Source organism: Periplaneta americana, chromosome 13 (assembly GCF_040183065.1).
Source record: "Periplaneta americana isolate PAMFEO1 chromosome 13, P.americana_PAMFEO1_priV1, whole genome shotgun sequence".
Taxonomy (NCBI): domain Eukaryota; kingdom Metazoa; phylum Arthropoda; class Insecta; order Blattodea; family Blattidae; genus Periplaneta; species Periplaneta americana.
In genome coordinates, this window is record NC_091129.1 from 93,607,905 (window position 1) to 93,623,403 (window position 15,499).

At 37.7% G+C, this 15,499-nt stretch overlaps 1 protein-coding gene across 3 annotated transcripts in view; it reads right to left on the reverse strand.

Moving 5' to 3' along the window:
- Window positions 1-15,499, reverse strand: part of Shaw (Shaker cognate w) — a 185,122-nt gene that overhangs the window by 85,376 nt on the left and 84,247 nt on the right. For all 3 annotated transcript variants that reach the window (XR_011335634.1, XM_069843533.1, XM_069843534.1), the window contains exon 4: window positions 7,283-7,477. Coding sequence is in view for 2 of the 3 variants with exons in the window: in XM_069843533.1 (XP_069699634.1) it covers window positions 7,283-7,477 (195 nt within the window). In the remaining variant the exon portion in view is untranslated. The remainder of the gene's footprint in view (window positions 1-7,282; window positions 7,478-15,499) is intronic.

A 15,499-nucleotide genomic window follows, 5' to 3' on the forward strand; every position in this document is an offset into this window, starting at 1 on the left:
GAGCTCAACTACAAGCCGCAGCAGAGTTAGTGACAGAACTACCGGACATTGTTCAGCCTTATAATGAGGAAGGGGCACCGATATTAGAAAAGATTCAGATATTATCAGCAATGAAATTGAGAATTCCCCACCACCGACACATAGAATAAAGCGAGAAAGAAATAAAGGTGAGCATTACGTCTAACGAACATGAAGTAGCCCCTTTACAAGAAGAGGAAATCAAAGTTCGTCTGCCTTATGTTTTCCGTAAATATAATTGCAATATGAGTGGAGTACATATTTCTGATATACGTGGAAAAAATGGCACATACCATTACTTTCGTGATTATTAGATGTGTGCATGAACAATGCTTGGCTTCTCAGTCAGTCGATCATATGGAAAGTCTTAGGATGCAGTCGCCTTCGGCCACGAAATAACGCAAGCCTAAAATATGACACTTCTCCAAAGAGTGGAAGACGAGTTCGTTCCTTCGATACCATCAAAGAACACCGGAGGAAGGATCACTGTGAGCACTATAGCCCAACAACAAAGACGGCGATATAAGATTTGTGGCAATGTAAAAGCATGTCAGAGATGCACCATATCATGAGTAGAACTAAGGACTTGCAGTATGTCATGTATTTTTAGTAGGTTATTTTACGACGCTATACCAACATCTCATGTTATTTAGTATCTGAATGAGATGGAGGTGATAATACCGTTGAAAAGTGTCCAGGGTCCAGCACCGATAGTTACCCAGAATTTGCTCGTATTGGGTTGAGGGAAAAACCCGGAAAAAAACCTCAACCAGGTAACTTGCCCCGACCGGGATTCGAACCTGGGCAACCTGGTTTCGCGGCCAGACGCGCTAACCGTTACTCCACAGGTGTGGACCTTATGTCATGTACCATAATTTATTGTGTGTTTCAAATTATTTATTTCTTCAAGTACAAGGTTTCCTTTCAGATTTGTGAATGTAAAATACATGTGAATGTAGCTCTCAGGGAAATTATAATTATTATTCAATAAATAATATGGTAATGATTTGTTTATACATTACTTTTAAATTTAACAAGTTGCATACTACGCAAAAGCATAAATAAAACAAGAACATTATAATGAACAAATTCTCGAGGAAGTGCCTAGTGGGTCGTTATCGACCCATCCCATAAATTTTTACCGAAGTAACAAAATCAGTATTTTCATAGTTCCTCATGCTTACAACGTCCCTCTGACTCACTTAATACGATATGTGAAACAAAAGTTAAAAAAAAATAATCTGGGCATAAATGGGTTAACGTCATTCTATCTCTTCTATTAACAGCATACTCATCGTAATCTTTGTTTTTCGATTTCTTCACATTATTAACGTCATTCTATCTCTTCTATTAACAGCATACTCATCGTAATCTTTGTTTTTCGATTTCTTCACATTATTAACGTTATTCTATCTCTCCTATTAGCAGAAAATTCATCGTAATCTTTGTTTTTTCGATTTCTTCACATTATTAACGTCATTCTATCTCTCCTATTAACAGCATACTCATCGTAGTCTTGTTTTTCGGTTTCGGGTGGACTGACATACTGCACTTTACCTACTGCTATTTGACATAAAGTAATTTGACACATAATATATTTTATATAAAAATATTTGGCTTATTTATTTTTCATCTGATTCAATTCGACACAACTTTTAGGTATATTTTTTTCTGGAATACCTTTACTTTATTTCATTTGTACATTCACATACCATATTTTGACATACTCTACTGCAGCGGTCATGAAAACACTGCACTCTCGGGCTAGCGTCTCTTACCCGCAGGTCTCTTACAGCACTAGCGTGCACCTGTGGCTGCTGGCGGGTATGCTTCCTCCTGCACGGGAGTGCATATCGCCGTGCACTGGTTATCCGTAACCCATTTCAGCGAGTGCTGACGACCACTGGTCTACTGTAATTATATTGTGCACAATTTTAATAGTTCCTGTTGTAGTTTCTAAGATTACTTGTCTGTGCTTAAAAATTATTGAGGTTTCGGATGTATAAAAAATATTTTGGGTGAATTTGTAGAAACAACAAGAGGGAGGGAGGCAACATTTATCTCATAAGGAATTCTTATATCATAAGCAGAGAATGAACAACAGTAATGGACGTGCGTATTATTTGTGCATCAGAAAATCAATGTGCAGAGGAAGAACGATCACTGAAGGTAAATACATCAACAGTCCTAAAACACGCAGTTCACAATCACGCCTCAAATGTGGAAATGATGCTGGGAGGAGGATACGAGATGGGCAAAAGGCCATTTACGCGAGAGTCGACAGAAGATACAACATATAGCCCAAATATACCAACAACATAAGGATGAGGACGCATTTTGGATTACTTGGGAATATATTATGTGGCCACAATTTTACTTCAAAATTTATGTTCATATTTTTAAATGTCAGTACATTATACAAAGTATGTCAAAAATGAATACTATACCAAATTAGTAGCATGAAAACGATATGTATGCCCAATTTAATGAATAGACAAAATGTTAAGCAAGTAAAAATATTGTATGCAAGAAAAATGTATGTATTAATAATGTATTAAAATTTTGTATGTCAATTTTGAATATGTCAGATCTCTTGTAGGTGAAAAGTGATAAGTTAATCAGCCCATTTCGTATCCTCAACACCAACATCCTCATTCTTCTTATCAGCCTCCTCCGCGCTCTCCTTTAAAATCAATCTCAACTTAATGCTTGTTTTTCCCCCCTCAACATCAACATCTTCATTCTCCTTACAGTCCTTAATATAACATTATTCTCGTTTTCTTTGTCTTTTGCAGAGAATCATCTTAATTCTCACCCTCTACAGCCATCTCTCTTCCTTCTATTTTTCTCAACATCTTTTTTTCTCACTTCTTTTTAAAGTATATCACACTTTCCATTGTTATAATGTAATATTCTTTATGGGTCCCGTCTTTCTGCATTTTCTCCTCCTCAACTTATTTCTCAATTTCTTCTCCAGTGTAATTTCATTGTTTATAGAATTACTGTAATTTCCATTACCCAAATAGGTTTACGTCATTCGCATGCACATGTGAGTGCAGTAGTTGTGTGAAAAAGAGAAAGAGAGAGAGAGAGAGAACGTCATTCGAATGCACATGTGAGTGCAGTAGTTGTGTGAAAGAGAGAGAGAGAGAATGTCCCCTGTCCCTAATGATGTCTGAATTTGTCAAACAGTTTCACGAAACTCAATACTAATGTTGGAATACCGACACTTTCGATAGCTCGATTTCACTGAAACAACGATATCGTGTATCATTGATAGTGTTGATAATGTATTTATATATTTTTTGATAATTTATCTCTTTTTCATGTTTTAGCCTTTACTTTTACAATGATCCATTCTCTACTGTACAAGGCTTTTGTACACACATTTCTGCAATGTTATTTTGAAATCGACTTCATAACATTTCATGTCAAAAGAAAAAAACTAACTTCATTTCGATGTAGCAATATGAGTGACACTTAGAGGATAAGTATATAATTTTCTACAGTGCTGCACAATATAAATTGAAGATTATGGTCCCAAAATGCGTTAAGTTCATTTCTATGAAGTGGCTGGGCTAGTTTTTGCACCTACCAGTTTACAGACTGAGCAAGATTCAAGTGACGTGCACAAAAACACAAACTTTTAGACAAGAATTGGCGTTGTTTTGGAAGAAAAGATGTTTAAAATATGAAGATAGAGGTATCAAACATAATCATACATGAAGGGTTAGGAGCCATAGTGTGTACGATACATGGGAACGACCGGTCGGTTGAGGTTTTCTCCGGGGTTTTCCCTCAACCCAATATGATCAAATGCTGGGTAACTTTCGGTGTTGGGCCCCTGACTCATTTCACCAGCATTATCACCTTCATCTCATTCAGACGCTAAATAACCTAAGCTGTTGATAAAGCGTCGTAAAATAACGTACTAAAACACGGGAACGAAGATGTACATAATGTTTGCAGGATAATTCATTCCGACACTATAACCTCGTGGCTAATAACACGATTGAAATAATTGTGGTACTGTTCTATCGGGTTTACGACTACGATGCGATGGTGCAGCGCATGCGCGACGCGTGGGTGGGGGCCCGCGGCAATGGCGGCTATTTTCGGCGTGGGCGAAAATTTCCCGGCAGTATATCTCGCGACTCCGATGTGCTAGTGGGGTGATTTTGGTGCCAAATAAAATATCTCTCGAATACGTCTTTAAAATCATACCGACGCATGGGGTATCAGTACGGAAACGGGGATATAATATTTGCAGGGTGATCCATTCTGATACTAAAACTTCGTGACTAGTAACATAAAATAAATGTAGTCGGGTATACGACTATGATGCGAGCATGACCTTGAGTTGGAGTTGAGAATGCGTGAGGCGTCGGTGGGGACCCGCGGCGGCTAGCGGCCATTTTCGGCGTGAACGAAAATTTCTGGGTAATGTACCTCGCGACTCCGATGTGCTAACGAGCTGATATTGGTTCCAAAGAAAAAGTCTCATCAAGAAATGTCGATTTAAGGCAGACGCATTTACGAAAAACCAATGGCCTTGTTCCTGACATAGCCATTTCCCGACTTTTTTTTTCGCTACGCGGCCGGGTAGCTCAGTTGGTAGAGCAGCTGGCTACGGACTGGAAGGTCCGGGGTTCGATCCCAGGTGGTGACAGGATTTTTTCTCGTTGCCAAACTTTCAGAACGGCCCCGAGGTTCACTCAGCCTCCTATAAAATTGAGTACCGGGTCTTTCCCGGGGGTAAAAGGCGGTCAGAGCGTGGTGCCGACCACACCACCTCATTCTAGTGCCGAGGTCATGGAAAGCATGGAGCTCTACCTCCATGCCCCCCAAGTGCCTTCATGGTATGTTACGGGGATACCTTTACTTTTTACTTTTACAGATTCTCTACCTAAGTAACTTATATGTAGTGCTACAGATCATACGGTCCTTTGCACAATGTTTCCAAGTTGAAGCGGCATATTTAAAACTGATCAGGCCTATATATTATTGTCTACAATATAGACCAGTCAACAAGTCACAACATAACTTAACTGTATATGTCGCACATCAAAGAGATAATTAACAATCTGCGAAGATTGTGACATTATGTGGGAAAATATTACCAGTGTCATGGTGTAATGGTCAGAGCTTCTGGTTACAATTCATGAAGTCCCGGTTTTGATTGCTGGTTAGGGAACGAGAATTTTTCTTTAAAGGGAAATTTTCCTATGTTCGTTCATTATCTGCAATTTACATTAGATTGTCTTATATTTTTGTCGCGTTTATTTATACACGCATTTAACATCTGTGGTCATATCGCGTGTTTAGGATTTGTGGGAATACCAATGAGCCATTTTTACAATTATTGTTGATTTCCTGTTTCTATTGTACAGTCTGAGCCATTTGGGTAATGGTTAATATTAATTTATTATTATAAAGCTATTATGATAGTAGGAAAAATTTCTTGCTGGTTATATTATGATTAAAAGATGGGAGTTTCCATATAAATGTTAAATGTTATATTTTATTTAACGACGCTCGCAACTGCAGTGGTTATATCAGCGTCGCCGGATGTGCCGGAATTTTGTCCCGCAGGAATTCTTTTACATGCCAGTACATCTACTGACATGAGCCTGTCGCATTTAAGCACACTTAAATGACATCGACCTGGCCCGAGATCGAACCCGCAACATTGGGCATAGAAGACCAGCGATATACCAACTCGCCAACCAGATCGACGAGTTTCCATATATGACAATCAACAATGCATAACCTGAAAGGACAAATGAAAATCGTAGATGATTAAAATGGCTTCTACAAATCAACAGCGGGCACAATGTATTCTTTGGTATGCTAAATTTTAGAGAGTTAAAAGAGTTCAAAGGGAATTTCGACGTTAGTATGATGTGCGTAATGTATCTAAATACGATTCCATAATGTTGTGCTATCGAATATCTATAGAAACAGGTTCTGTGTTAAAAAAAAACATGCAGGAGGTCGCAGGCGAAACACATTACGAAAAGTAGCTATCTCTTAGCTTGGTCCCCAAACTCCCCAGATCTAACCCCTCCTGACTTCTTCGTGTAGGGTTTTGTTAAAGACATTGTCCATTCATAGAAACCCTGGAACATTGATGATCGACAGTAAAAATTACTTAAGCTTTTTAACAAATCACCCCTCTTATGTTACAACGGACATGGGCTGAATTACATCACCGTTACGAGGTGTGCAGGGTGCGCAATGGGGATCATGTTGAGCTCTGAGGAATCTCCCATCTTCCAGTGTTGTATGCACAAAGTTTCAACAAATAAAGTTCAGTAGTAAATGTTTTACGATGTTTTTATTTTATCTACCTATATCCAAACGGATCACTCTGTATATTGTAGATGGCTTGTGTTCATGTAACTGATTATATTGGTGATTAAGGCTGTGATGAGTCATGGTATGTAAATTACCAATCCAGTATTTGCCTTTTGTAACTGAGCGAAAACCATGAAAAACCTCCAGTCAGATTGGTTGGCCACGGTGTTTGAACACGGGACCTCACGAATACGAATCTCAAACGTTACCATCTGAACCAACTCGCTCGGTAAGTTTAAATTTAAAACCTATTCTGACACCACATAATCATACATGGTCATCTTATCATATCGTCGGGGTAATGTAAGTACGCATTCTATGCATCTTTACCTGAGAAGTGCATTAGCCTATACGTAAATCACTGTCAGGAGAGAAGACTAGAAGACTCCAGGCGTTTTCAACAGAGTACGTCAAAGCATCGAACGCAGGCTCAGTGGATGTCTCGAAATAGGAAGAGGAATTTTTGTAATAAGTTGTTTTTATTATGAGTTCCTTAATATGCCTATCATTCGTAATATAAGCTTGTTTGTTAGCAATAAAGTAGCGCAACTCTGAAACTGTGAATTTTCAGGACCTTGTTTGCATTAAAGTTTTGAATGTTCTATTATTAGGAATAGCCTACGTCCTAAAAATATTCGGCACTAATTTGTATACACCCAGTATAGCAGCTAGAAACAGTAGAACAGCGATAACATTATTCTTGAAGACAAGTTTAGCTCTTTCCACAAATTTCACTTCAACTTGGTTTTATAAATCCGGTATACCACTGTAATTGAAATTTACAAGCTGAGAAATGACGAAGATCTTCATTTCCTCTGTAATCACTTGTAGGCCTATGTCGACTTCTATTCATGATGTCTATTTCTACCAGAAGTTCATAGAAGACATAAAAGTCGTGGCCACTTACCTTGGCAGCGTTGGAGGAATAAGGTTCGTCGAAGAGGGACCACATCTTTGGCTTGATGTGCTGCCACCACGACAGCGTACCAGAGAAGTAGTCCTCTTCGAATCCAAACTTCCGCGCCAGCTCCTCGTCGCTCGGCTTCTCCGTGTCGAGATCCAGTCTATCCAACACCGCCAGCGTCTCCTGCGTGTCACGGTGCTGCAACACACAACACAATTTTATTTAGTTCAGTTTCATTTTAGATTTAGGCTACATTTTCTTCTTCTTCTGTAGTGGTCACAATGCTGGTAATGGACGAAGTTGAATCTTGGTATTGATAATGACTTTGCGAAATGAAGACCTTGATAATTATTATTATATAATTAAACGATGGCTTAGCCAGACAGGGGCAAGGGTTCACGTCCCACTCCGTCCTGAATTTATAACTTGTGTTCGACAAACCCGTGATCCAGACAACACAGGGAGTTTCTCCGGCTCTCCTGTGACATCCCAACAATTCTCCATAATCATAATCATTCATTATAAATGTAATGTAGATTCCCCGCCTATGATGCATTCTGGATAGTCTCTGGAAAACTAAGTCGTCTATGCATCGAGGCACTAGCGACATCTGTGAGCATTCTCGTAGATTCGGGACGAATAACGAGTAACTAAGGACAGGCAAGTGTTTGTAAGAGGCCTGGAACTGATTTAAGCAGGCATATCAAGTGACACCAATTTAAAAAAAAATAACTATGGACATTTTGTTAAATATCCTGTTCAACATCTATTTGGAAGACGTAGTGAAACACAGGGTTGAGAATATGGGAGGTGTGATAATAGAAGCAAAAAAAAATAAAGTGCATTGATTTTCTGGAGATACAGCGTTGTTAAAAGAAGAGGAGACGGAGGAGACGATACTAAGGGAGGTAAATTACAGCTATGAGCAATATGCGATCAAGATAAACAGAAACGGGACGAATACCATGGTTATCGAAAGAAAAATAAAAAGGTAAACGTGCAAATTCGAAATCAGGTACCTAATGGAACAAGTGAACAACTTCATACATGTGAGGTATATGTAACATGAGCTGTTGCCAGGAAGTGAAAAGGAGGGTAGCAATGGCAAAGGAAACTTTTAATAGAAAAAGAAGCATCTTTTGCGGACCTTTAGAAAAAGAAATAAGGTTACGGCGTAGCTCAGTCGGCTAAGGCGCTTGCCTGTCAATCCGAAGTTGTGCACGGGCGCGGGTTGGATTTCCGCTTGGGCTGATTACCGGGTTGGGTCTTTTCCGAGGTTTTCCCAACCATAAGGCAAATGTCAGTTATCTATGGCTAATTCTCGGCCTCATCTCGCCATCACCAATCCCTTCCCCTCCTGTGTAGAAAAAAAATAGATTTCATATCCTTCTTCTTCTTCTTCTTCTTCTTCTTCAACTAATTCAATAGACATATTCAGGTCAAGACGCATTAGGAGCTCACATTAAGGTTAAGATGAGTCCCAAGAGCTTTGCAATGACAAACTCGTGTACAGTACATTTCAGCTTATTCCTCAACTCTACCTTATTGATTGGTTGATTAACTGATTGAGTTTCCACACACAATAGCAATGAAAATATTTTGTAGGCCTATATCAATTATGTATATACAGTACATGAATATAAAATGAAATACACTGCAGTGGTAAAGAAGAAAGGCCTACATGTTATATTTATTATTTTAATTCGAGTATAGGCCTAGACGTTTCACGAAATTATTGAGATTTCCATAAATTTCTTCTAAATATTTTTATGATATGAAATATTGAAAGGAAAGATGGAATGTGTAGGTTGGGTGAAATTTTTGGACGTTGAGGAAACGATAGATTCTTACGAAACTCTCATTTTGAATTACTTTGAACCAAAAATGCAGTATAAGTACAGTTAGCACTGGAATGCTCATGCATATCGCATGGGACTCGCATTCGGGAGGTCCGTGGTTCGATTCTCGGACCGACCAACCTGACTCTGATTTCCCGTGGTTTTCCACAGTTACTTAGGCAAATGCCGGGTTAGAATTTTCATTGCCACGGTCCATTTTCTCTTCCCCTCCCGTGTACAAAAAAAATTAGATTTCATATCATTCATTTTTCTCATCTCATTCAATAGACATATTCAGGTCAAGACGCATGTCTTCATCCGCTTACGGGCGTCCTCTCCGCAACTGCTCCTAGATTCCCACACTTCCGCAATATCTCTGACAGGATTCATTCCTTAAGAGCACTTCCAAGCACTTCGATAACTTGGAAGGGCCGTAGGAATGGATTCTGTGGTGCTTGGTGGCCTTGGCGGTATGAACTTAGAGAGGGGGAGGGTGGGAGGTTAGGAGGCCCCTATTGTGTGAGCGGGTGAGGGGTCACATGCGTCCGGTGGACTGGTACACCCTCATCCTCATTAATCCCATAACATTTGGGATTAATAACAGGCCTCAGTATGGCTGAAGTGCAAAGGGTCGTCCTAACCCACCGTGATCTGACCTGACCTGACCTAACCTAACCTAACCTAACCTAACCTAGCACCGGGAATCGAATGTACAGTTTCCCTGGAAAAGGATGAGACGATTGAATATTCCTAAGTCTCAGATGTAAGACACTGCGCATGATCGGAGACCAGAGCACCGATACACAAGATAACGAATATTGAGTTACTTAAATTCAGGCTCTTTGGCTTGTTACTAGCATCGTTCCGAAATTCACTTCAAAAACTGCAAAAAATATGATGATATTACGTAAATAAAAGATAAATATATACATAAATCGTGTAGTTAAATCGACAATGGACCTTCCTGACGAGATCGACACTCCACACAGAAAGCAACGCTTTCATGTCGTTTCAATAGCTCAGAAGGTAAGACTTCTGCGTGTTGTGTAGAAGAGTGCGAGTTCGATTCTTAGTCTACACAACGATTTTTTTTGTCTAAATAACGTTGAAATAGCCAAATAACGTTAAAATAGAGATTTACAAAGTCCTGAGATTAAGTGTTAATGATCGCAAACAATACAAAATTACAAGTTATAATATTATAAACGTTAATCTAATGAATGCATTTATACACACATATACAATGCAAATGCATATATATTAAAAACTAACAATTAAAAAGAAATTAAAAAATGTATGTAATAATAGACAAACTTTTACAAAGGTTTAGAGTCCTTAGGCTAAGTCATTTGTAGAGTAATTATTACAATATTTTATTAATAGATTTCCCATGTGTGTAAGAAATGCACTCGCACAAAACAATTTTTGTTAAAAGTATGGCTTTGGATTATTTCATTCTCACCCCTGCAGTTAATTTTAACTATTTTATCTACGTGTTTGCAATAGTGTTTAATTTAATGTGCATTGAATTTTATTCATGTTATGATTGAATGAAAAAGCACTGTTGCAGTTATTGACTAATTACATATATTAATACTAATTATTAAATGCATCTGTTAAGTAACCAATTGCAGTATCTTTTGCAAAATCTTGAATGTTTAAGTTGTCTGTAATATTTCTGTACCATATACTATAATATGTTAAATGAATTTGCAATAGATTTGGGATCCTCTATTTTATAATCATTGGTTTTAATGAAAAAATATTTTCTGTCCTAGGATATATACAAGTTTAAATTTAATAATATTCCGAATAGGTTTAATTGTATTATCTGAATTTTGTACTTTTCTATTCAAATATATTCTATTTCCCTCTTTCATAATTTTTGATAAATTACACTGTACTTCATGCAGTATTTAAGAACATGAGGATCATTACATTGCAACACATTAAATATAGATTCTTCTTTTTAATACATGAGATTTTGAAGTCCCTGCGTTATCTACGTGTTTTTACTTTTGAATTTTTTCACAACATTGAGTGGAGAACATCCACTGAAGTGATTCTGAAATTAAGTGAAAAATTCAATACATTTACTCTTAATATCAGTAGTACTAGTATCATATATGTTTTTCCAAGATTCATTTTGTAGACATAAATGTGAATAATCACTAGATACAGCACTTACGATCCTTTCTTAGTTTATAAATTAATATTTTGAAATTGTTCAGTAATATTGGAAACACTTAGGATTTGTTTATCATGTTCAGACAAACCATTGATTATAGGTTCTGTCAAATAGGAATTCAGTCTAATTCTGTGTACAAAACATTTATCAATGACTGTGCTACTTCAGCTAGTATGCTGTGGGAAAATGAGTCTACGACTAAGGTTTCCAGTTTCAAGGAGTGAATTTAATTTACATTTACGGAAAAGTTCCGAGAGATAATCTATGTTTATGTCACTACAGATCACAAATTCCATATGAGATTTCTAAAGTCTTTTCTTCACAAATTCAATGTTGGCTATAAATATTAATAAATAATCTAAGAAATATGAATGACTGTAATTAGAAGTCTGATTTACATTATAAAAAGCAAGGAGTTACATTTCTCCGCAAGATTCGAACTTTCGATGATGGTTTTGTCGTCCAACGCACAACCACGGACCTATTCAATGCTTATGTTAATAACCTACAATTTAGCTGTAGCAATGTGGTGTCATAACTTGGGGTTTGTTTACTTAATGTAATTAGATATAATTTGATTATTTTCGCAACAATTGGACTTCCTATTATTTAGTTATTTAATTTAGAGTTGATTTATTAACTCTTACTATGCAAGATGCCTGTTATTTCAATAATTCTATATCACGTTAAATAGTCATTGTCTACACTAAAGTATTATCGTCATCCCTCATTTCTCATCGTAATGGAGAACCGACGTGACATGAGACAGCGAGTTATAGCTCTAGTTGTGGCTGGATATGGGGCTAGATCTGCTGGCCGTTTGGTCGGTGTTCCTGGAAGTACTGCCGCGAGGTGGGTTCATCGTGACCAAAATTTAAGGGAGGTCGAAACTCGCCCTATTCCTGGGCGTTCGCGGATTTCTCCATTGTAAGAGGATGCTCTCTTATTCGAGACAGTTCGACAGGACACCTTTCTGACTGCTAACGAAATAAGAGCAGCATCTAACTTTCCCGGCTCTTCACAGACTGTGATCAGCAGGTTGAGGAACCGCGGTATTAGGAGCCGGAGGGCTGCGCAAATGGAAATATTGGGGGAAGCACAAGCTGTTGACCATCTTGCCTTCGCTACCAATCGAGTGGATTTCGATTGGAGAAATGTAATTTTCTCCGACGAAACAACCATCTCGAGTGATTACGAAGGTCCTGTGTGTCTATCGTGAGGATGGTCTCCGACATGACTAGCGCTATGTGCACCGACGTGAAAGATCGGGGCGCTTTAGAATATCGTGTTAGGGGTGGATGTCTTACGATGGACCTGGCGTTATAGAACGCATCGGTGTCCGGTTTAATGCGGGAACTTACGAGCACATTCTGGAAAATATATTCCTTCCCTCCGCCCGAGAACGTTTTCCCGAAGGAACATTGCCGTTCCAGCAGGATGACCATCCCGTGCACTATGCTGCAAGCATTCAAAGATGGTTTCAAAGGAGACCCGAGATCGAAATCAGTAATTGGCCTCCGAAGTCACCTGATTTGAATGTCATCGAAAATTAATGGGCGGAATTGAAAACGAGAAGGATAGCCATCTACATATGCCCACCGACACCCTCGAAATCGAGACGAATTGTGGGATCAAGTTGTTGACACCTGGGAAGAACTTATTCCACAATCTCGTGACATCCATGCCGGATCGACTTAGAGCTGTAATAGAAGCTGATGGCATGTGGACAAGATTTTAAGTCAACAGGTCTCGTTTTGTTTCTTATGATTTTTGTTTGAGGAAGAATACTTTTAACTTCCAAGTAAGATTTATTTTTTTGACGAGGTTCAGCCCACTTGTAAGACCCAGAAATTGGGCATAAATTATTCTATATTTTTCGACAAATTAGACAGTCGAGGAACTCTGAACAAATTAATTACACCTCAATAAAAAAAAAGTTTTACCCGGGATCGAACACGAGACGTTTCGGTTATATAGTGGAACCGACACGCTACTATATGAGCTAACGAGACAAGACAGTGACAGCAGCAGTCCAGAATGTAGATCCCTTAGCAGGCATTTGCCATTCGGTACAGTGAAGCAATGATATTTTGTGACTCGAGCTATGTTGTGAAATCCTGGCCTTAAATGGCAGTCTTCTTTGTGATCCTTATTCTGGTCCTTGTCCTTGTTGTGGTCCTTATAACAATTCTTGTACTATTTGTCATGTTATGTATCGTTACGTCGATATCGAGTGAACCGCGCTGTAGAACTTTAACTTCCGACGACCAAGAATCGTCTCATTCTTTTTCAGGGTAACTGTACATTTTCGGAAATATGAACCTTCGTTTTACCGCTGTGCTATAGGAAATATCAATTTCAATTTCACATCCTGTAGCTTTATTAAGCAATCTCTTTTGGTTATGAATATTTATTTCATAAATTTGAGTTACTATTGACAACGAATAAAGTTAGGCTAATAAACTACCTATCAGAAAACAAACGTTGTTCCTGTAGGAATGTGTGCGTTTTAGTGTAAATGTCAGTATAAACTCCTCCATCGAGAGGAAACAAACCAAACTCTGAGGAGTGCAACTGTTTGTGAGTAATTCTGGTTATTATAGATTGTTGGGTTGTTTCCAAACTTTCGAGGTGGCCATTCTCTTACACAAGCCATGTTGTATTTTGTTCTTGTTTGTTTCCATAGAAATGTGAGGATAGGAATTTTTCAAAGAAGAGAAGACGGAAGAAGTCTGATGTTTCTGCACGTTTGCTTGATGTGGGTGGACAACTTCTGAGATTACTTTTAAAACTTGGCGAGGTGAAGAATGAATCAAACCGTGTGGTTATTACGACTTATGTTATAGTTTCGCAACCGTTGCTAACGCCACAAAATCTTAAACTGTGGGCCTACTAGTAAGTCAGTCAGTCAGTCTGTCTGTCTGTCAGTAGGGTCAGTTTTGTTATGTGTTTCAACCGGCGAACTATAGCAGCGATGTGCATTTCACTAGCGCTCATTACTATCTTATTAATTCACAGATCTTCAGTCGGAAGTCTTGTTGTCAAACCAGTGGTCGGCATTTCTTTACTCGCGAGTTAACCCCTTAAGGTATACAACGACTCTTAGAGTTCACATTTACAATTTCCCCTCAAATTAATTCAGAATTCTTTACTACTTTCTTACAATTAAATGAAAGGAATGCAAAAGGAAACAGAAAAAATAAAATAAAATTCTGGGGGCACAGGACAAAAATTTTGTGAAAAAAAAAATATATATATATATTTTTTTTTCGGCATGCATTTCTTCGCTTCCAACTGATCTAGATCATTAATTTTTTCACCTAATTGATCCCTAAATAGTGAAGAATGTTGTAGTCTAGAATGAAGTTAATAGCATATCTCACTTTATGTAATTTTTCCTAACATGTAAAAAAGTTATTACTTTTTTTATAGGGAGAAAATGCTTTTGCTTTGAACTAAATTAGTTAATTTAAGATTAAAACAAAGCTCTATGTCTAAGCTTTAACTTGGTGTTTGAATGAAGTCGATAGCTCAATTCTAAGCGTACTTTTTACTTGCTTAAAACTGAAAAATGTTGAAAAAACTGAAATAGGGTAAAAAACAGGAAACGAAACATATAAGGAAATATATAAAGCTAAATATTAACAGCATTTCGTTGCGTAGATATTGTAAATATATTGCTTTATAATTTGAAAATACAAATTGAAATAAAGTTCTTAAATATTGTTCTCAAAAACAAATGAAAATGTATAAAGCAAAACATTTTGTTGTTTAAATAATGTAACTATATTATAAATACAACTGTTTAATTAAAAAAAACATGCTATTGAAATAAAGTGATAAAATAGTCTTGTCAATCCCACTAGAATATAGGTTCTTAATCTTTTTTGAGTCATGGACCCCTTCGAAAATCTAGTGAAAGCTATAGACCCCCCCTCCCTATAAAAATGTAAAAAGTGACAAACAATTTTAGACACAGTTCTGATTTTTAAGTTGAAATAATATATTGATACATGTTAATTTGTATGTGACTTTCACGGACCACCTGAGGCCCACCCAAGGACTTCCAAGGAGTCTATGGACTCCAGGTTAAGAACACTTTCACTAGGAGATTAGCGACTGTCAAGTAAACCTTCACCCGAGGTAAAAAACAATGAAAATGAAACTTATATTTTTGGAATCAGCATAATAAAA